The following is a 23,546-nucleotide window of genomic DNA, read 5'->3' on the forward strand; positions in this document are numbered from 1 at the left end:
GAGTTGGAGGGTGGCCATTCACCACCTCCTACATTTATTTAGTAGCTGACATCTTGTGAGTATTCAAATGATTCTTGTTCTCATTTGAAATCTTCTATCACTTACAGTCTTTGGTTCATTCATCATATTCTTATATTGTTTTATTGCTTAATGTATGCTAGTCTTATTTCCTTGGAAATTACAAATGTTGAGGGAAGAAATGTTTTATATCTTTGTGTACCTATCATAATAGTGAACATAGCATAATTAAAAGCCAATTAGAAATATCTGATGGTTGAAAAAGCTAGTCTGTGGGACACGATAAATATTCATCACAATCACAATTCTGCCAGCTTTATCCTTGTAAATCCTCCTCTAATCAATATATCCAGTTATCTATTCATATGTATACCCTCTCTCTCTCTGACCCCCTGCAAGTTGTCTTCATAAAACTCTTCTCAAGGACTGATAAAGTATATATGAAACAAATCTACAGCTTTTGTGAATCTGCTTACAAAACAAAGTGGTTCTTTGCATTGTTTCTTATCCCTTAAGTGTGAAATCCATCCAAGAATTTAGGGCAATGAAGGTTTACTTCTCATGATCAACTTGCATGCTTCCTTCAATTAAGCAATAAGAATTCTCTAATCCACGTAGTTTCTTCTTTGCCTTCACTGCTATGAAGATAAAACCTATTTTGTTGTTGTGTGGCGATTAGAGTTGTGTGAATGTGTGTGTGTAATCTATTTTTATTCTTACTCCTTAGCCTTGTTTCTTTATGCGGTATGTGTTAACTGTACTGGTATAATTGTATTTGTATATTATTACAAGCATACCAAATTTTGAATATGGGTAAGAGTCTACATATTTAAATAAAGCCAACATGATGCACTGGAGAGCAAGAGGCTCATCAACTTTGACAGGAGTTAGGCTTTTTTATTCCCAGGAGAACAAGGTTAACATCATTCACTTAATATTTGCCAAATATTGCATCATTACCACAACCTCATATGATTCTTATCATTTATTTTTCCTGATTTGTATTTTTTACTCATAAAAAGCTTTATTTTTATCATGATATTTTTTCATGATACAAACTCAAGGTTTGTGTGTTTAAAATTTACATAAAAAGTGTAAAATTTACAAAACTTTCTAAAGGTTTCCAACATAAACTTTGGGAATCTGGAAGTATCTGAAAAATCAAGTTACTTTTTAAAGTTTTACTATAACAGTAAGAGACAAAGATAAAACTCTGCCAGAGGATTTTATGAGAAAGAGTCCAATATTTGGGTGACATAATAGGCTATAATACCAAAGCTTTATGGACCTGTGGTATTAGTAGGTTAGGGAAAAATTGATAAGTCTTTAATAACTCTAACATTTTCTTTTCAATAACTATAGTTAGCATTTGTGCCTAAATGTTATACCCCTGGCAATTTCATTTTCCAGATGTCAAATAAGCTCTGCCCATCAGAAAGCAGATTGTTAATTCCATTCGTGCATGTTCACCCAGTAGAAGACAATGTTCTTTGAAGGATCATTTCAAATAAAAAGGACAATTTGTGTAATTATTTGAGGCTTACTAGTAATGATTATAGTCCTGAATCAAACTTAAGTTCATGCAACCACAATTTGTAAACTTGTGCTGTAGTCAATTGTAGGTTTGGTATATAAGGCAAAATGAATACTCACTGAGGGCCAGTGTTGGAGCAAGTTGAACAAAATCAGTCCTCTGTGTAATTAATAACCTAAATATGTTCTGTGGTGGCTTCTCCAACATTCTACCAAGACCACATTCGTTTATTAAAAAAGTAATCACAAGTGATTTTTATAAACAAAAGACTTTATTTCAAATATATTGTACAGTTTGTGTGTAATTAGGATTGCTTTCCAGACTCTAAAATTTAATACTAAATTGAACAGGCAATATACAAAATGGCGGTGTTTACTTAGGCCTACTGACTTCCTACAGTTGTTCTGGTAATTTTTTTTTTTTTCTTCTTAAATTGAATCAGTAGAGACATCAATGATAAAACAACTTCCATCCTCTTGGTTCTATTGTGAATACCAACAAAATACCATTCCATTCCATATTCGCCTGCATATTTAGACAATGGCAGTAATGGGGGAGTAAAATCTCATGAATCTGGACCTGACTAATTGGAAAATAGTGATTATTGTGATCAGAGCTGAACTGGTTCATTCTTGGTGGTAAAAATAGTTTGCTAAGCAAATTGGTAGAACAAACAAGATTGTAGGACAGATGTTTAGCCTCTTTAAGAAAACATAACTATTATTAAGAACTTTTAGCAATACTATTGCATACACTTTACATTCTAATTACAATGCTTACTTATAAAACAGGTCTTCTCAGCTAGCTCTTAGGTTGCTTTAGTAGTTCAAGAAAAATAAATCTATTTTTTCATAAATATTCTTTAGTTCAGACATTGGACTAATTCATGCTTCCCTTCACCTCCATTGCTATAACTGAGGTTTCAGTGATGGTGTTAAGTTATAAATAGGGCTGACTTCTGAACTTTAAAATTTGGTAAGAATGACAGTGTCCTGATGTCTTAAAAACACATGTGAACGTCCTCAAACACCAACGACTGAAATTGGCAAAATTGAGATAAATGAAAAAAAGAGAATGAGTTTCTTTTCACTATTGCCAGTATTTTTTGGTTGTTGAAGGCATTGACAGTAAGGAAACAATCCGTTATTGCATGCTTGTCCTAAATATTCCATAAGAAACTAAAGTACATAAAGGCCAAGAATAGAATGCTTCTAAACTGAAGTATCACAGAACAAAACTAAATGAACTTTATTTGGTAGGAAAGAGAGGGTGGTGGTTGGGACTTAACACCTTGAGTGATCAGGTTTCATAACCAGACAAGATTTTCTCTGCCCACTTACAGTTAGCATATCCTGATAATGCTGTTTTTTGAAGTAACAGTATGAGACTGTGACCAGTGTAGCCATAGGTGGTCTATTCTAATAAACACTGCATGGGATGTTTATCTCTTCACTTCTACAATGGATATTTTCCTTTCAAATAACCTCAGTTCATTTTGCAAATACTAAGTGGGCGTAGCTTTGTGTGTTTCAGTTATATTTTCAGTGTTGCACTCGATTGGAGTCTCTGAAGCCTCCTGCTTTGCCCATGAACAATGCCAGAGCAGAGAAACAAGGATAACACACACACAAGCATGGTACTGGGGTACTGGTGGATCAAAAACAATCTACCAAGTGACAGATCGAGAGCTTTTTCCAAACTCTTGCTTCTTTCTGACCCTAAGCTTCAAGGTTTTCACAGAGGCTTAAGGTTAAAGTATGGTAGGGCACAGGATCTGCAAAATTGGACATGCAAAGAAAGTCAATAGGAGAGGAAAACAGCCCCACCTCCTGGTTGTTTTGAAATACCAGCGTGTGCAGCATGATTATTTGGAGCTGTTAAATAGCAACAGCTTTATCTCTATCCCTAGAGATTCTGATTGACTACATCTGGAGTTGGGCCCAGGAATCTACATTTTTAACAGTTAATTCTGAAGCAGGTGGTCCATGGACCAGACTTTGTAAAATACTTCTGTTAAGGGACACAATGGGCAAAGTGTTAGTAGACTATATCCTCTTTATATACTTACTTTATATTTATTTGGACCACATGCTATCTGACCTAGCATCTTGATACTTATTTAAATACCAAGCAAGCAACCAAGGAAACAAACAAAAGCCCCTGCAGGAACCTATTACACATAGAGCTATCAAGATAGAAAAACATCATATGGTGAGAAAGACCAGCAAAAATGGTGCCTTCTCTTTTTTAACATTTGCTTTAAAAATTGAAGGTAGAATCCAGAAGCTAACTTAAGAGTGTTGAACAATTTAGAAACACCCATCATCCTAAATTAGATACCAGCAAGGTGAAAATTATTTCTAGTTCTTAGCAATTTCATAACCTAAAATGTGTATGCTTTCTATACACACAGGATAAAATAGAATTCTAAAGTGTAGAAACCCTGCCCCAATGATAGTGTCAAGCTTAGGAGAAGAACATTAAAAATCCTTCAGGCTGTAGGATCTTAAAGAGTATTAGACTCCATTACCTATGAGAGCTATAGCTTTTGACCTTACTGTGAAGCTAGGAAGGGATGCCTTATAAAAAGGTCCAGGGGTCCTTCTTGCAATGCCCACCATGAAGGACTAAACCCTGAGCTCTCACTTCAAAGTCAACTTCAGGAAGTGGGGGTAATTTATATTGAAAACTAAATGGCTTTCCATACTTTTACTCTTTTCATAATTAAAGATTATACCCTCATAACAAGAATTGTGAAAAGAAACACAGTATAATAGGTAAAGAACACATTTGCTGTTTTTATTGGTGCCTTGCATGGCAGTAATACTGAAAAAAAGAGAATGCAAAAACAAAAAAACAAAAAACAAACAAAAAAACAGGTTGGTGGCAACCCACATCTTTTTTTTTAAGAGTACATAAACTCCTGTTTTTATTGTGGCATGAATGGTAACATAAAACCAAAAACATGAAAATATACAACTTATATTACACTATGTGTTATGAACAAAATATAAATCTATAACTCTATGTTATATTTACATAATTATTTATTTTATTAAATTTCAAGTGAGATGGTAGGTTGCACATACTTTGTTTTAAGCTCCAGGCATTTGATTGTCTCTTTTCTATTTTTTTTCCCCATTTTTACTCATAAAATCCAAAATGTTAGACGGACTAAGAGCTTTAGAGCCAGTGGAGCTGTATAAATACTGTTTTAGTGAACCAGTGACAGACACACTGGGGAGAACAGGAATCAATCAGTAGAAAACTTAACACAACATCATCTTCAACTTGGGAAACTGATAGTTATAGGAAACTTTAAAATTAAATACTGTAAAAGCCTGTCTAAACAAAAACTTATGCCCTATACGACAAAGAGATATCTGAACCACTTTAAGTGGGCTTCATAATTTTCCTTGCAGACCCCATAATTTTTATTTTACTATTAACTTGATAGACAAATATTTTATAAACCTGTTTGCAAATATACAGTTGTTTATTACAATTCAATAATTTACCCATTAGAATGAATGAAAATGTAATTACTTTTGATGTTTTAAATGTGATATAAGAGATTTCTTCTGGAAACAGTAACAACTTCTGGATTAAGAAAATATCTGAAATTGGGACCACAAAATAGTTAAAGATAACTTTCTTTAAATGAATTAAGGTAAAAGTCTACTCCAAAATCAAATCTATGAAATAATTTCATCAAAGACAACTCTTTTATATTTGTTCCTTATAAGAGGGTTTGGTTTCAATAATAGTTATGATCTTTGGGAGGGATTTTATATATGGTTAACTTTTAAATGCAGATGCCAAATAAATGTAAAAAATCGACTTAAGTAATTTAGGTACAAATGTACTGAAGAACAGTTTTGTATTTTATCCAATTGCCAAGCCAAAGTATTTGTATTTTATCCAAGTAACCAGCCAAATTAGTAGTATCTTGTAAATGAGCAACTTGAACCTATTTTCTCCAGTGATATTCTCTTAGATTCATTTTAAAACATGACTATTTTAGATGAATTGATCACAATAGCCATAAATCAGAATTCAGGCAAGATTATTCCTCAGTACTGGGGTGACTGTGTGCGTGTGTGCGTGTGTGTGTGTATGCATGTGTGTATGTGTTTGTGTGTGTGAGAGAGAGGGACAGAGAAAGGGAGAAAGAGAGAGGGAGAATGAGAGGGGATATATGAACGGGGAGGTAGGAAAGGATAGAGTAGGGAAATGTTAGCTTCATTTCAGTTTGATCTTCCTCTCATTTCCTCAACTTTAGCTTTTTTGATCATCATGGGGCACAGAAAAAGAATACAAGGTTTTAGGATCCTTTATAAAAATGATAAACCAATCAAATGCCAAAAAGGCAATGTGTTAACACAGTAAGTTGCTATTCATAGCACCTTTTATCAAAGGACATCAAAGCACTTTAAACATCAACATAATTTTTTTTCGTTTTCTTTTGGGGAAAACCAAGGCAAAGAAATTGCGACACCCAGCGAATCCTATGTCAGAACAAGAGAACAGAACACAAGGCTCTGGACTTCCTGTTTTAGTCCACCATGGTGTAGTCTCTCTGACATAAACCTAACTAAATAAAATCAACTTCTGAATTTCAGCAGTTAAAGGTCACCATTAACAATTTCATTTTCCCCTTCAAATAAAACAGAACAAAAAACGAACAAAAAAAGACCACACAGAAGTGTTTTGTCAACTCACTGGTAAGTGTGTTAGAATTGGTTTCAGCTGTGATTGCCCTCGGTGGCATCTACCTGGAGCTAAAACAAAGTATTCTTGTAGCCCAAAGTAATGAAATGAAAACAAAGCATCTTTATAACGTGGTGTAAAATAAGTATCCAGCAAACGTGAGAGGTGAACCCACATAAGAATTTGTTAACAAAGACGAAGAACAAATTTTTAAAAATCTGTTTTCACATTGTACATAATAACGATATAAAACGAGTGTCTATTTTTTTCCTTATCCAGAGTGCTTAAAAACAACAAACAAAAACAAAAAAAAATGGCTCTAGATGACTGTGGCAATTACATAACTAAAATGAGTGATGAGAGCATAAGTTAATTAAGATTGAACACGACCCTCCTATTCACTCCTTTGTATGAAACACCAGAACTTGACATTGTTGGGGCCAAATTTTTAAAAAGGAGAAAATGTACTGAAGGAGAAGTAAAATTGTGTGGGTGAATGTGTGTGTGTGTGTGTGTGTGTGTATAAATATATATATATAAATGAGTTGGAAGATGGGAATTTGTTTTAAATATCTAACAGCTTATTGGCTGTACTTCCAAATCAGAGGAGAATAAAATAGAGAGGGAGAAATAAATTATACATAACTTACTAATCTGGGAACAGCTGACCATTATTATTATTATTACTATTATTATTATTATTATTTTATCATCATCATCATTACAACACTAGCAAAAAGAGGCAGTTCAAATGAAAATACAGTCATCAAAAACAAACAGAAAAACAAAACAAAATCTCTGACATGCAAGATATGATCAGCTCCTCCAAGCAAAACCCCAGAGCAAGTCTTTTGAGAGAGAGAAAAATAAAAAGGATTTTTTTCTTATTTATATGTAAAAATCAAACTTTTGGGTCAGGTTTGAGGGGTGAGATAGCAAAATGATGACTGGAGTGAAAACCATAGCACATCCAAGCTCCTGGTTGGAGTATTTACTGTCTGATGCCTCAGCACAAATAATGGCAATTGACTTTAAACGATTTTGCGTTTATTTGTACAAGCCCTATAACTGTCGTGGCATTTGGTTGGCAAAATCTAAACAAGCGGTTCTGTCACCATCAGTTGTCGCTCTATGCACATACTCTGCTGGAACCAAAAATTGGCCTTCAGTGGATTCCTCTTACAACGAGTGAAGAGTCGTAGCGACGCTCACTAGGTTCAGCCCGGCTCCATTTTGTTGGGCTGCAATGACTTTTAATCAAATCCTGCTCTTTATGGTATGGGATGCACATGGCCCACAATTGTGAAATGCAAATGGCCTCCGCCTCATTTCATGGAGAGATGAAAAATACCTTATAAAATCATCAGTTCCATTTCCTGATCAGGAAAGGATGGAATGTTGAAGAAATAAGCTAATTCTGTGTTCCTGGAAAATGGCCAAATATATTCAAGGAAAACAATGATTGTTTTGCTCGAAGTTATCAATAGGAAAAACAAACAGAAATCATTAAGTAGCAAACATTAGTGGAACCAACTGATCAGGAAAAAGGGACATCTGGGAACAGTTTGCTAGTAGCTTCCATGTTATACGTGCACACCTCTATTACACAGGGCCGCCCAATCCATCCAATAATCATATTAGAAATTTAAAAATATAATTTCTGAGCCCTATCTTGGTTGTCATTTGAAGTGCAAAGTCAAGGTCAAGGTTGCTTCCAGACCAGTCACTTAGGAGGATGTGGGATTTCATCCCCAGATGTGGGTTTAACTCACAATGGTTCAATGTTATTCCTATTAGTACCATAATCACACACATACATACACACAAAAATCCAAGATCAGAAAATATTTTTTCTCTAAATTTCTTATGTCTCTCTCTCTCTCTCTCTCTCTTTTCACCTGAGAACAGCACCTACAGTTTCCATTAAAAAAAAAAAAAGTCAAATCTCACCAGCTGCTGGTATTTCAGGTTTTCCAAGGGATTGTCTAAGATATAACACTGTCCTAACTTAAGAAGGAACAGGAAAAAGGAAAGGAAAAAAAAGGAACTGGGTCAACACTTCAGTACAAATTTGGCACTTGCTCAAAGATGTAGTGTGGTGTGCATTAGACAAAGAAAGTCCTCTGAAGAAAATAATTGCTTATTTTGTGGTGGATAGCAAGGAAGTTAAAAACAGGCTCTTTTTCCCTCTTCCCCCCCATGCACAGACTTCCATCTTTAAAGTATAGAGATGGAGAAGGTGGAGAGAAGTAAAGAGAAATTCATCTTTCTTTTTTTCTGTCAGGTGCATTACAAAAAAAAAAAAAAAAGAAAAGAAAAGAAAAAAAAAGGAAAAAAAAAAGGAAAGGAAAGGAAAAGGAAAAAACCCAGAAGCCCCAAAAAACAAAACAAAACTTATTTCTTTTTAAAAATTGTAGCACAAAACAACAAAACACATTCACAAGCCACTTGTTGGCACTGTGTACCTGAGTGAGAATTTCTAGAACATTGTAGAACAAACAGCCATAAAGTTTATTAAAAAAAAAAAAAGTTGACGGGTAAGACTTCAGTGCTTGGATGTAGCAGCTGAATTACTGGCATTATTTTACCCATAGCTTATTTCAATCTCTTGTTGTTGATATTGTTGTTTGCTTGTATTTTTTTTTCCTTTCCAAGCCTTTTGAGGCTGAGGTCTATTAGTCAGCTGATGTCCCAACTATTTAAGACTAACAGTTAAAGTAACAGTCAGTGTATGAGAAAGTTAATGTGCTTGGCCACTGGTAAGGATGAACCAGCTAGGGCTTCTTTAAGTCCTAAGGTCACAACCATTTTTTGACCCTTATCAGTTGGCTTGTCCTGCAATATGGTTTTCACTGTCACTCCCATAATCTACATCTGGATCATCTTCTTCCTCATCGAACTCATCATAAATTTCTCCGTTGATGTCCTCAGCCTGTATCTCTTCTTTGATATGTGGCTCCTCTCCTTTCACACCATAAGTGCTCTGGATAACGGGCATCCCAGGCTCGGGGCTGCTAGACACGCTTGAGTGCTCCGAGGGCAGGTGAGGGGAGGGCATTCCAGCCATGGCGATGGCTCCAGGGTATACCACACCAGCAGTGGCGATGGGGATCTGTGCTTGTTGCCTGTCAGAGAGGAATTCCCAAAAATACACTGTGGGTGAAGGGATAGTCAGATGTAGGCTTTACTGTATAATGAATCTGCTCAGCTTGTCCAGTTCTAAACTACTGATTTTCATCTATTGCCCAACATCTAAAAAATGGTATCCTACTGTGATTGCAATAACTTACTTGTGTGTCATGCTTTATAGGCATTTACATGGGTCACCCACCTGATCCTCAAAATAATTTTTATTCCTATGTTCCCTTATGCAAAAAACCTGAGGTGTAGAAAGATTAAGCAGAAGAACCTCAGTCCTTGACCCCAAGTTCAGTTTTCCTTCACTATAACACTCAGCTTTTTAGAAATAAAGATAATTCAATTTTAATGGGGAAAAAAAAACCCCTAAAATATGAGAGCTCTCAAAATAAAACTTGACTGCTCGGAACTCACCGGAACTGAAGAGTATCTATCACATTGTCCACTTGGTCCCTGCAGTAGCTGGGGGGACAGGAAGCAGGGTCAGCCTCGTGGGTGCACAGCTCTGCAGCTGGAAAGGGCCCTGGGCTATGAAAGATCCTATGCTTGCTTTAAAGTTGTTGCCACAGTCTTGAAATTCTTAACTTTTTAATAGGAACCCCACACATTTTCATTTTGCTGGGAGCTCCTCAAATTATGTAGCTGGTCTTAGTGGGAAGAGATTAATAGATAGTGTTCATTTCTTCCTTCTTTCATTCATTCATATGTTTACTATTTCCGCAGCAAGTGTTGGGTTTCATGCTTGGCTTTGAGAAGAGTCACGCGTCGGGATATAAATCATGGGCCAATGGACAGAGCAGGCAGAAAGAGGGAACAGGATAGAGCAGACTTCATGAGTCTTTTTCTAAGGTATCTTTCAGCCATTTCAGAACGGTATTTATTATTATAAGCAGCTGTTGGGATCTTACTAACTTATGTTCCAGATATAAGCAACTTTATCTCTGTGCTTTCTGAGAAAATTCTGCAGAAGCAATGATGTTGCAGTTAGCCTAATATGATACTGTAGACAGCCTTGCCATAGGAGGCAGGGTAAAACCTCCTGAGAACGACACTCTTAGTTCGGAAGACAGCTTTCCCATTCACAATCCTGTGGTGCCCTAAATAGAATCCCCACTTTGTGTGATCTACAAAGGCCACATATGTGCCTTGATAGCCCAGAAATCCCCCTATATTCAGAAGTGAGTGTTTCTTTTGGAAAAATTTTTATGTTGTATTTCCTTAACAAAGATGTTGCAGAATTTGTCAATGGGAAGCCTTGGAAGTAATAAAAACCAACAAAGAAAAGAACCAATAATACTTCTAAGTTGTTAATGACACGCTTCAAAATTATTTACTATCAGATATTTTATCTTCAAGCCAGTGGGAGTAAAGCTCACACTAGAGCCATTGTTCTAGGAACTCGGGGTGGCTTCATATGGATGTATTCTTTTCAGGATCACGTGGGGGCCAGGCTAATTTCTGAAAATACATTGAGGTCAAGTTCTTTTTCAAAATGCTGCTTTATAGCTCAACGAATATGGTTCACATCCCATTACGCATAACAAGAAGTGTTCCCCATGAAAAAATGACGGAAAGGTCCATACCCAACATTGAAGTATTGCCGCATTTCCTGCCGCCTATTCCGCATGATTGCCTTGTATTCACCGATGCGCAGCTTTTTGCCATCCACGAGGCAGGTGCGCTTTGGCCTGGGTTTGTATTTGTAGTCAGGGTACTTCTCCAGGTGCTGTTTGCTGAGACGGGCTTGCTCCTCATAATATGGCTGTTTCTCTAGGTTTGTCATAGCTTTCCAGCGAGATCCTATGAGGAAAAGAAGGTTAGGATTCCAATTTGCACAGCTGCTAAGGACAAGAAAATAAATCTAAAATAAAAATGTTGGCTAAAGCCCAGAAATACATAAAAATGTGTTTGATTAGTGAACTATGACTCAAGAGGTGAGATCTCACAAGAACAGGGGTGTTGGTGGCTGTGTAGAGCAAACTGTGTACCCAAAGGTACAAACACTGGCCAATATATTTTTTTTTTCCTGGCTGGAATGAACAATTTAGCCAAAAGCGTATATATTTACTTAAAAGCTCACAGCTAATGTTAAGAATACATCTTTTATTTCCACATTAGACCATGATCTAATTCAACTGTGAACTGAAAAATTATGCAAAAACTTATTACATATTTTCAATCTGTGGCTAATTAATTATCTAGTTAGTATTTTTAAGTGGGGGTGCATTACTTACTACAAGGGTTCCTAACATATATAATTCTTCTCAAAATGTTTAAGTATGCTTTCATGAATGATTGCATTTAAAAATTCATTTCATTAAAACTTAAATTACAAAAAATTATATTAATGAACATGCACCAGCTAACTACCAGGTGCTAGATAGACACTGCACTAAAAACTTCACATAAGTTGTCACATTTTTAACTTTCATCATAATCCTGTAAGATAGCATTTACACCTATTTCCATAAATGAGAAAACTGAAGTTCAAATACATGAAGTAACTCACCCAAGGTCACACAATTATTAAATTACAAATCTGTGACTCAAACTCAGGTTTGATATAATTGAAAGTATGCTACAATGTATGTTTTTACATACCTACAACCACCTGCTATCTATGACTTAGCAGAGGTCAGAATTACAATAAGTATGTAAGGGGTAAGATTTTTCTCTTAATAAATCACTTTCAATAATATATAAAGATGTCACTTCTCGTGATATAGTTTGCATTAATAATGTCAAGCCAAATTGGTGTTCTCCATCTTTTCACTTTTGATTTTGGTTTGGACTCAACTAGGATTTCAAAACAAAACAAAACAAAAACAACAACAGTTAAAAATAGTTATGTTAATTCTCAATATAAACGTGATTTAAATATTTGATTCTATTAGTATGGCTATGCATAGTAGTAAAAGAAGTAGAAGTAATAATTTTTTTTTTTTTATTAAACACGTGAGGAGAATCTGTGTGTAGATGAAGTGTGTTTATCAGGAAGTAATCAGTTCAACTCTACTCAAATGCACAAGGATCAAAATAACTGGAATTGTGGGTTCTATACCAAATACTTACAGGCATGGAAGCCTTTACCTGCCTTCCAAAGTCATCTAAGCAAGATCTTCAGGGTTTCGAATGGGTTCATTACTCAACCAAAATTCCATTTCTCAAATGCAACTAGCTCACTGATGAACCGTTCTTCTCTACAAATGCAGAAAAGTCCTCAATATGGGCTATTTTATTTATTAAAGGAATAGAGTAAAAGGGACAATATCTCTTCCCTTAGAATTTTTTCCTATCAGAACAGATGTTGCCTGGGTGGGTATATCCACATAGGTGTTACAAAAATTTATAAACAGATTTTTTTCCAATCTAGACAGCCAATATGATTTTATTCTATTTACTACAGAAATCCAGGTTACAGTTCAAATCATAGAGTTTATTTTTCCATTCCTTTCTCAAACTTGTGTTTCAATGGCCACATCCTAAATTTGTAGGTACAATCTCAAACTCTTTATTGCCCAACACTATTCTCTAGAGGTATTTGAAACCATCATGTTATTCTCAGGGCAAATATAAATACAGGTAAAGCTATAATACCATTGAACGGGGTCAATTCTTTTTGGGAAGTTTCTTACAAGTATGTATAACAGAATTTTGAACCTCAGATCAGGGAGTGTAAAAGTGAGCTTACCAGAAATAATTTAATTCATAGTTATATAAATACACTGAAAAATGACCAAGGATGGTTGACTTTAAAATTCCCTATCTTTATCACCAGGCAGAACCAAGTAACTAGCATCCTCAATTAGAATAGAAATTGCTAATGGTACTTCTCAATGTCTAAATGTTTCATAAGCTCAAAAAGGATATGGTTTTCTAAGGAAAGGGAATGTTTATGCCTTACTGTAACCCGCCCTGGAATGTGAGAACTCTTTTTAGATTTCCTACTATGTGCACCATGGTGTATTAATTACTGGATACACAGTGGTGAATCATTTTGTTCCTTATCTTCCTGAGGCTCATATTCCAGTGGAGAAGAAATACATTAAACAGCTAATTAAAACATTTATTATTTTAATTATAAGTGGGGAAAGTACAGGAAGCTATGAAAACATAAGGAGTTGGGTCAATCTTTTGTAGGTCAGGAAGGTTTTGTGGAAATGATTCCTATAGGAATCAGAGAGGGAGAGCTTTCTATGGAGGAAGAATAGAATGGTCAGGCCTTGCAGTGGGAAGGAGGATTAGAGGAACTTAAAGACAGTTGAACTGTCTGAAATGCAGAGGAAAAAGGGATATATATATACACACACATATATACACACACACATATATAGGATAAATAAAAGATACATATTTATATAAAGATAAAACAGATACATATATAATAAAAGATGTGTAAATTCTTAGACAAGCTGGCTTCTAAATCTGTCATGAACTGGAATCACAACATATTTAGACACTTGATAATATAATTTCTCCGGAAGTATCACTGAATCCTAAATTACATTTTAAAAGATGGCCGGAGCATAGTTCTAAGTCTTCTTAAAATTAAGAATCAAGATAGCGAAAGTGGTGCCTGTAGTTGGTAAAATGGCCAACTCTGCTGTTTTATGACCGTGCGGAACAAATGGTGTTTTGGTTGGTGGCAACTGCAGTTTTCACTTTTGAAAACTAACTTTTGAATAACTAAATGACCACTGTGGTGTTGGTTTTAATGGCTTTGCAGGTACAACATCCACTGTATGTAGCTACGATGTAAACATTGAGACACGCTGGATGTGAATGGTAGGAAAGCATTTTAGGTATCTCCAAAAGAGACGGAAACATCTACTTGATTTAAGATGTGGCTGGTTGCTTACCCTGGACCACGTACAGGGAGTAAGTTCTCTGCTTTTACTCAAAAGCCTAGCCTTTTACAATGAAAAAAAAACAGAGAAGGACTTTTGGGTATTCCTCCTGATGACAAAGAGGAAGATTCAATAAAAAAACATATGATGTTCATAATAAGAAAAATAAAAGTCTTGAAAGTGCTCTTTTCCTTTCTAAATCTGGCGATGCGATAAAAATGAAGAGTTTGAGCTGAGTAGCATCGTCATCTCCATGGGGTCTGTAATGAATTTGCACATTTTACTCCAACTACTGTATATCTAATCAGAAAAAGATGTCCCCCATCCCCTGATCTAGCGCCAAACAGTAAAAGGTGATTCCTTATGTTAACAATTTCAGCAGAATGGCTTATTAAAACCAGATTTTAGGGTATTATAAAATGCTTAGAAGCCCTTTAAAATGTCAACTAGGATCCCCAGAGACTACGTAAAATGTCAACCCAGCTCAAGCGCCTGTTTTAAGCAGAATGAATTAGCGGCATGCTGTCGGAGGCTGTTATCCAAAACAATCAGTAGAGAGGAAAACATCAAGCTTTCTTTGTACTTTTATATGAAATGGGCCACTTAGAATGATCTTGTGGATATTTGAAGATCACTTATTTATTTGAAGCTAAGACCAAATATTGAGGTCCCAAACACCTCAGTGTTTTTTTTTTACTGGATATCTTTAATTAATACAATTCTATTGAAAAGTCCAAAATTAGACAGCACTCTTTTTTCATGTAACCTATTGTGATTTAACTATATGGTCATCCTAATATTCTTTCCTTCAAACCAGAAAGAAACTCTTGTAGCTAGCCACCTCTTTCCCATAAAGTCTTTTCCTACATCTTCTAAAGTATTTCACATCATCAAAGCTGATATTTCTCTTATACTTAGGATAAAGTTTGAATCAGTGATTAACATTTTCCAGTATTCATATACATGAATTGAATGATATAAAGACAGTTTAAATAATCTCAGTATTTAGTTCATTTTTTCATTTTGACATTTTGGGCTAATTTTGTGATAACTGATATGTTAAAATATGGAATATTTTATTCATTTCTAGAGTTTTCCCCAGTGGAACAGATACATTTTTTAAAAATGGAAAATTTCATATGGAAGGTAAAATATGGTCATAAAAAGAAAAAACAGGTCAGAGATGGTAGCAGCATAAAAATATGCATTTCCTTTTGAACAGTTTAATTTTTTGAATATATATATATATACATGTATATACATATATGTATATATGTACATATTGTATATGTACATTCAATATGTATATTCAATATGTACATATTGAATTGTACATATATGTATATACATGTATATATATATATATCCATAAATATTCCCATTTTCTATATACCTAAAGCTTTACATACTCTTATCTTTTGAGATGACATTAATCTAAAGATTTCAAGATCATTTTAGATGAAAACTGAGACATAAGTTCAAGTGGTTGATGGTTTTTTGTTTGTTTTGGTCTCACTACAAATGCATGCTGTGAACTGGATGGCATCTATTACCACCCAGTAACATGAGAATTTGAGAATATGGGAGCATAAAAACACATGTATATGTTTAGTAACCACTTTTAGATGACCAGTTCCTTAATGTAAAGGATCAAAAGGAGCACTTATCTGCGTTAAGTACATGTAATTCCAAGTGCATTATGGATTTTAGTAAAGCTTTAGTAACTCAGAGGAATGTCACTTATTTGTTGAAGCCCAAATTTACTGATCGAGTTAGGTATTCCTATTCTGTTTTTGTTGTTTGGCTCCTAGCAGTCAGAGTAAATAGTCAAAATTTGCTTAGCTCATCTGGTAGCTGGCTATCTGGAAGAAGAGCGTGATGAAGATGAGGACGATGACAATAACAGTGATGATGGTGTCAGGTGAACAGCACACACAAAATGGAATCTTTGTTCCTTTTTCTGGGACTTAAACTGGTATACGGTAAGTCTCTTTATAATACTCTTACCTCTCGCCCATATTTCTGTGTGCTTTAGTGTCTATGTATGTAAGGCAAATATGTACTTTATTATCTCTTAAGTTGAAAGCTGCAACGGTAGGGTAAGTCCCTTTTTACATGCTGCTGAAAACGGGCTCAAGGCTACTAAAAGTGTAAATTAAAAACTGCACACACCACATGTTCTCGTGTCCTCTGACATTCTAAACTGATTTTCAATGATAGTACCAGAACAACCATCACCTATGCTTCCATCCCCAGCACATGAAGAATTCTGTAGTTCAAAGGAAAAGAATGAATATGGTCAATACCATTATCACGTAGTTCATACAAAAAGAACTAAGGACTTAGTACAAAAATTTCTAGATTTTAAAGAAGAAAAAACATTACCACAGTTAATATAGAGGTACACAACTAAATTAGCTATAAAAACTGGGCCCATTTCTCAACAAACATGAAATGCTCTGTCGTCAGAAGAAAAGGCTCAGTAATGGTGCTTCTTTTTAGAGAAGTAGATAACATGAGCTGCCTGGCCTCCAAAGCCAGTACCTTTCAACAACTGCATAAAACAGAATTGTACATTTATTCCATACATCATGTAACCATCAATAAGTTTCTTACCCAATATCTTGCTGATGTTGGAGTTGTGCATGTCAGGAAAGGCTTGGAGGATTTTCCTTCGCTCATCTTTAGCCCACACCATGAAGGCATTCATTGGACGTTTTATGTGGGGTTCATTGCTACCACGCCCTCTGGATTCTCTATAAATTCTTGACTCCGAGACTCCAGCACTTCCTAAAAATAGGGAACATTGCTTCATGTTAGTGTTAAGACTTTTGGCAATTCTCTTCTTTGCATTACTATCGAATATTTGTCTGTAAAATATCTATTCTAGTATATTAAATATGAATAAAGCAAGTATATCTGCTAATAGTATTTTCAGTTCTTGACACAGATGCTTGTTTATGAAGCTTCTGATTAAGCCCTGTAGTGGCAATTGTTGTATCTGCATTTTCATTCCATTTCTAATATATTTTTCCTTTTTTTTTTCTTCAATGGACTGTGGACTGTTTCACCATTTACTTTCAAAAGGACACGAGAAACCTGAATACGTGATCTTTGAGGCAAAATGGAAAGAGAACAGTTGGAGTATACCGGTAGGCATGCTGGCACTGTGTAAATATTAAATGGGTGAAGAACCTCAGAAAATTGTGAAACACTAGCACATTTGGCACAATGGACTACAAGTGAGGTTGTGTCTCTGCTACCTAAAGACAGTCAGAACATAGAGTAGTCATGCCCTTTTCCTCTCTCTGAGGTTATAGAAATAAAATGCTGCTAAATAAAACTTTGGGGTGAAAATACAATATAGATAATCTTCTGTAATGTGTTTGGCATTTCTTTGCAATTTTGTGCTGATAAATGCATGAAAGATGCTGATGCATCCATGATAGCCTGCTCCCCAGAAGATATTTGAAAATGGTAGGGAAAAAACAACCAACAGGTACACAACCGTGGTTTCTTAAGAAGTCTACAGCCACATATTTAAGGTGAAAAAAAAATTCATTCCCCTGAATTTTCTCCCTAACATCTAAAGTTATTCGGAGACCCCCTGAAAGTTCCCTTCAAGACTTATGACAATAGAACACGACTGAGAGTCTGGGTAGAAACTTTGGGAGCTGCATTCATTCCTCCAGGCTTTGCATGACTTTATAGAATAGTTTCACCAGACTAAACAGCTTCCAGAGATACCTGAGTTTAGGCAAAGAAAATCAGGAGAAGCATAAGAAAACACAGAACTGTGATACTAAGTATTACAGGGTTATCTTTAGAAAATATGGAAGAGATGTATTTTGGTAGCATATAAAATGTTTAAATAATTTGGGGATTTCTAGAGCTTGTATCATTAATCAAAGCACTGCTTTTTTCTTCTTTCTTCATACTCCTCTTCCTTTCTTTTCTCAATTAGAAGGAATAGGAATCAACCAGAATTACCCAGACTTGAAGACCTCTATAGCAGCAAACAAAAACACAGCATACCTGTTGGTGGAGTTTCTCATTATTTCTCATTCATAGTATGCTCTTTGGTCTGATGAAGATTGGAAAATATTTTGCATACACAAGCATGACTGAATTTAACAAGTAACAGCAACAAAATTGTTGATGTTTTAATGCTGATTACTATGCTTATATTTTATCATGCTAATACAACTTAAAATTTATGAAATGTCTTATTACCAGTCATTGTCTTTTTTATTGACATAAATGAGTGCTAATATATGGCAACATCTTCCTAAAATCGGTTTGTAACTAGCAAATGATCATTTGCACATCTGCTTTTTCTTGTTCTTACACCTTACAGCAACATAAGCAATAAAATGAACATAGTGTAACTTCATCAAAGCTAAACAAGCTCTTTATATGTACTTAGGCTAGGTTTATCTTAAGCAAGTGATGTGGAAAATAGAAGGAAATGATTGGATCCAACAGGCTAGGACAACACTGACTTTTGTTGGATATCCAATTGAATAAGATTCATTTTGATAAAATTATCTGGCTACATGGTCAAGTTTGGCTACTTTTGTAGCTGGTGCAGAACTGGACTTAAAAGCAGAATTGGGGGCCAAGGTACAGAGTAGACAACTAAGTATGCTGGGGAATTCACGGCAATCCCCTCTGTCCTAAAGTATGCTTCCTAATGGTTTGCTCTGGTGCAGACTTTTCTACATGCAGGGAACTTCCTGTTCAATAGTAACACATTTGAGGACAGTGCTCTTAAAATGCGTGTTTGGTACTTGACACTGGAGGGAGGTTCCTAGCTGGGGCTCAAGGTGAGAGGAATAACACTTTCTTCTTTTTCTTTCTTTCCTGTGCAATTAAAATTAGGGTATCAATTTCATTAGTTGTCATTTTGGATTTTAGAATGTTCAGAAATGATGCAGACAACAAGAAGGCATGTGAGGAACGCATGAAGCTGTGTAGCTGGCGTTCTAGTTGGGTTACAGAGGGTAGGGATGACACCGGACTGTACAATAGACAGTATAAGAGGGAAGTGTTTCAAAATGAAAAAAAAAAAAAAAAAAAAAAGGCTCAGTATCCACTGAGCCTTGTATTCTGGTCAGAATCTTACAAATGACAACTTGAAAATGAGCAGATAGATACAAATTTCTGAAAAGTTTGCTGAAAAGAAATAGGGAAGTGAGACATAGATTAGACAGTGACTGTGAGTATTTGCTTTAGAATTGTGCCATCTTGAATCCAGGATCTGCCTCTGGTACTTACAGCCTTGTTATGTTGGGGGAAAAAAAATGATTCAAAATTCCCAGGGGCCAATCTCTTTATTTTCAATAGTATTTACTTCACAGGTTGTGCTAGAAATTAATGAGATGATTTGTGCAGAACACTCAGCAGATTGTTTGGCACATGGGAACTGTTCAATACACGTGAGCTCTTATTGTAATGATCAGGTATTAGGCAGCTGTCTTACATACTTTTTAGTAGTTTTAATTGACGCTAAATAGACACTTCTGCACACTATTGGTATATATATGAATAATTTTCACAAACCATCAGAATCTCCACTCATATTGAAATCCATCATGGCATGGCTAAATTTTCCTTCTTCATTCTGTTTAACTGCCAGTTGCTGAGTCAGACTCTCCAGTGTTGTTTTTTCCTTAAAAAAAAAAAAAAAGAAATTTATAATGAGAGCTCAGTCTGGAAATTATAATTATTCAAAGACATTTTTTTCTTGGGCCATATATAATACATTAACTCCTGGGAGGGACGGGATATTGATTTATTCACCTTTGCACATTCAGCACATTCTGCTGAGATAACTGAAGCAAATGATGAGCAGGGTTTTTGAAGGAACTCTGATTCTTAGAATCCCCTAGATAGTCTTGGCATTTGGGTTTGGTATGCCTAAAGGGTATATGCTGGGATCCCTGGAGACAATCTTCCTGAATTGTAAAATGTGCAGAGTAATTTCATGAAAAGCAACCTGTTTTGCACCATTTGGAACGCTCTATTTTTAGCCAGACAGTAGAAGTATAGGAGTGGCATGGGGCCCAGAGAAAGTCTTCCAATAGTCAGGTGACCAACTGATAGAAACATAATTCACAGTAGTGCCCTCTGGTTGCCATCTCCCTAAATGCCATCTGCATTCCTCATGCAAGGGTAATGAAGACGTTTAAATATTCATTGCTAATTGCTTGTCAAGTCTCTGTACATTCAATGTGAGTGCCTGCTACTTGGACCACAATTTGATTTGGATTGCTAAGCCAAAATATTGAGTTGGCGAATTATTTGAGATACAAATACACCAAAATTAGATCTGCAAAGACATCAAGTCATTTAAAAGCATGCAGTGCATGATTTGAATTCATGGAGAACATGGCATTACAAACAAAATTATTGTCAAGGAAAATATAATGCTTAATCTAAACCACATGAAATACTAAACTACTTCCAATTAAGGAATTGGGTGATTTTATGAAAAGAAAAAGCATACAATGAAAGGTTTACAACTTTTCTAGCACTTTCCGTCATTGCTCTGAGGATGATTTGGTTCCAAAACAGTTTTAAGGAAAGCATCTATTGGATTTCATAAAATTTGGTCAGGTTTATTTATAATTATTTACCTCATTTTCTGAGGAACACAGTCATGAACTGTTCAAATGAACCTGTATACTGTGTAACAGATATTGACACAATAAATCATCAACTATTTAGGACAATTGTATTATAGGTAAAGGGTCCAACTAATGTTCCCACCAACAACCATTAGGGTATTCAAATTCTTAATGTAGTACATGCTTTATCTCTACAACATCTCTCACAGTATTACATTTATACATACTAGAGAAAAATTCTTTCAAGTTAGTGGCCTTGGAGCTCCTATTCATCAAAGGCTATACATGACTTAGTAGAAATAATATTTTTAATTGTCAATTAGTACAAAACACAGCAAGGAAATTGGAAACAAAATAGTTGGTATCAACTCTAGTTCTATAGGATTATATAGTACTAAGTTGAGATAAATGATATATTTAAAAATGTAGAACCTGATCCAATATGTGTGAAATTGGCATTTTCAGCTAATTTCTATGTTCTGGATTTCTTTTGCTGAGAGAGTCTGCTGTATATATTCAGCTGAGAACAGGGGCACCAAGGACACCAGCTAAACAGATCCTTCATAGTAAATGTAGCCATTAAAATAGAAGACAGTTACATTAAAAAAAAAAAAACCTACATTCCATCAGCATGATCTGATAGTCTGCAGTCAATGAAGACTTTACTGCACTATCTTTGGGGAATGTACTAGGCATGGATCACCTCTCAGGTTTTGATTTAATGGTGTATAAGGTAATAATGCTACATATTTTAGACAGAGTTTTCCATTCTGAAGCAAAGTCTTTTAAGAAGAAAAAGCAAACTGAAGGCAATCGGAGTAGAAAAAGGATGAAATGTTAAGTGACTTCAAATGTTCTATGTTGGGCTGTGAACCTTGTGCCATCTTACCAAGAGGCTAAAATTAGCAAATGATGGGTAGGAAAATTGCTATCAGTTTTTACAGTAAGTAACCTCTAACCATCTACCACTAGAACATGCAGTATAATAAAATTATTTAATTAGTTACCCAAAATGGAATTTACAATATTTCTCAAGAGCAGGTCAGTGGCAGAGAGTGGACGTTAACAGGGTAAACTGTCTTGTTTTTGTGACCCTTTGCATAGCCGATTCCCTGACATGTGAACAGGAAAATGAGACAGGACTAGAGAAACTGGAGAATGTGCGGTGTGCCTTTAATTAAAACACCTTAAAATAGGATGTACATCAAAATGGTAACACTTGCACATTTTAAAAACCCTCACTGACAATGAATTGAGAAGACTTTAAGGAACTGAGGTAAGGGGGATATTACAAAACCTAAGTGTTTATATGGTAAATATGTAGCACTATATAAAAACACAGTGGTTACATGGCAAATAATTACCACATAATTCCATATGAAAATTGATCCTATAGTAAATAAAAGTTTATATTCCGCTCTTATGTATAGAGATACATATAAATCATTATGTGGCTAGGAGTCTAGGTCATATACTGAAACATCAGAAGAATGAGTTGAATTTAAAAATAGTTCTCAAAAGGGGTGCCTGGGTGGCTCCATTGGTTCAGTCTCTGACTCTTGATTTTGGTTCAGGTCATGTTCTCACGTTGGCCTCTGTGCTGACAGTGTGGAGCCTGCTTGGGTCTCTCTCTCTCTCTCTCTCTCTCTCTCTCTCTCTCTCTCTCTCCCCCTACCCGCCCCCCCCACTCTCTGTCTGTTTCTGTCTCAAATAAATAAATAAATAAATAAATAAATAACTTTTAAAAAACAAAACAAAACAAACAATAGAATAGTTCTCAACATTTTAAATTCAATCTATTCAGGTATACAGGAGGAGAAAGAATCAGCCAAATGTTATAAAGCACAAATGTTGGTACACTGAGAAGATTCCTCTAGTCCTGTTCCTTCCAATGCCACCATTCCCTGGTTGTCCCCTCTGCATTGTCATGTCTAAAATTCAATGATTTGCAATTCTGTTCCTTGGGTCAAATCTTTCTCTTCTTAAAAGTCTCTTTTCAAATGTGCCAATATTACTCAAACAGGTAATATTTTGATTCCCAAAGTCCTTATAATTAATCTTTTCTAAAAAGAGGCAGCTGAAACAAATCAAGCACAGTTTGATATCAGGTACAAAAGGGATAAATGGGAAGATGCCAAAAACAGTAAAACTCAAGAAATTGAGTTTGGGGAAGCAGAAAAAAATGCTGATTGGCAAAAGTGATAATTGTTCCCAAACTTAGACTCTTAGTCCCAATTGGTTTCAATAAAAAACAGATTATTCAAGAATTTGTACATAAGAAGAACACCTCATGTCCCACCCCCGCCCCAGCCCCCGCACTGCCCCACTATAAGATCAGTGTTCTTGAACACATATCCAGTACACCACTTTTACTTTACTGCCCTTCAATACTATCTAAATGCTGGTCTGAAACTGACACGATTCACTGGTCTTCTCTCCCCTACCTTTTTTCTATCAGAAACAAAACAAAAATGAAAGAAAAATAAACACATTTAAGGAAATACTTGCCAAAATTCTGAAATGCTCTGAGTAATCTCAGAGGGTGCAAACATATTAATTACTACAAATTAGTCCAAATAAAAAGGCTTGAGGGCATATAAAAAAGGACCAAACAAGATGACCTATATGCTTTCTCTCTTGAATAAAGCTAGCAATTGGATAACAACTAGA

The 23,546-nt window shown here is 35.4% G+C and overlaps 1 protein-coding gene across 22 annotated transcripts in view; it reads right to left on the reverse strand.

Moving 5' to 3' along the window:
• Positions 1-8,749: 8,749 nt before the first annotated feature.
• Positions 8,750-23,546, reverse strand: part of SOX5 (SRY-box transcription factor 5) — a 1,003,938-nt gene continuing 989,141 nt past the window's right edge. For all 22 annotated transcript variants that reach the window (XM_042946059.1, XM_042946058.1, XM_042946055.1 and 19 more), the window contains 4 exons: positions 19,810-19,918; positions 16,864-17,037; positions 10,984-11,200; positions 8,750-9,387 (listed from right to left, as the gene is read on the reverse strand). In XM_042946059.1, coding sequence (XP_042801993.1) covers positions 9,084-9,387; positions 10,984-11,200; positions 16,864-17,037; positions 19,810-19,918 — 804 coding nt within the window. In that variant the 3' untranslated portion in view covers positions 8,750-9,083. The remainder of the gene's footprint in view (positions 9,388-10,983; positions 11,201-16,863; positions 17,038-19,809; positions 19,919-23,546) is intronic.

The sequence above is a fragment of the Panthera leo genome, chromosome B4 (assembly GCF_018350215.1).
Source record: "Panthera leo isolate Ple1 chromosome B4, P.leo_Ple1_pat1.1, whole genome shotgun sequence".
NCBI lineage: Eukaryota > Metazoa > Chordata > Mammalia > Carnivora > Felidae > Panthera > Panthera leo.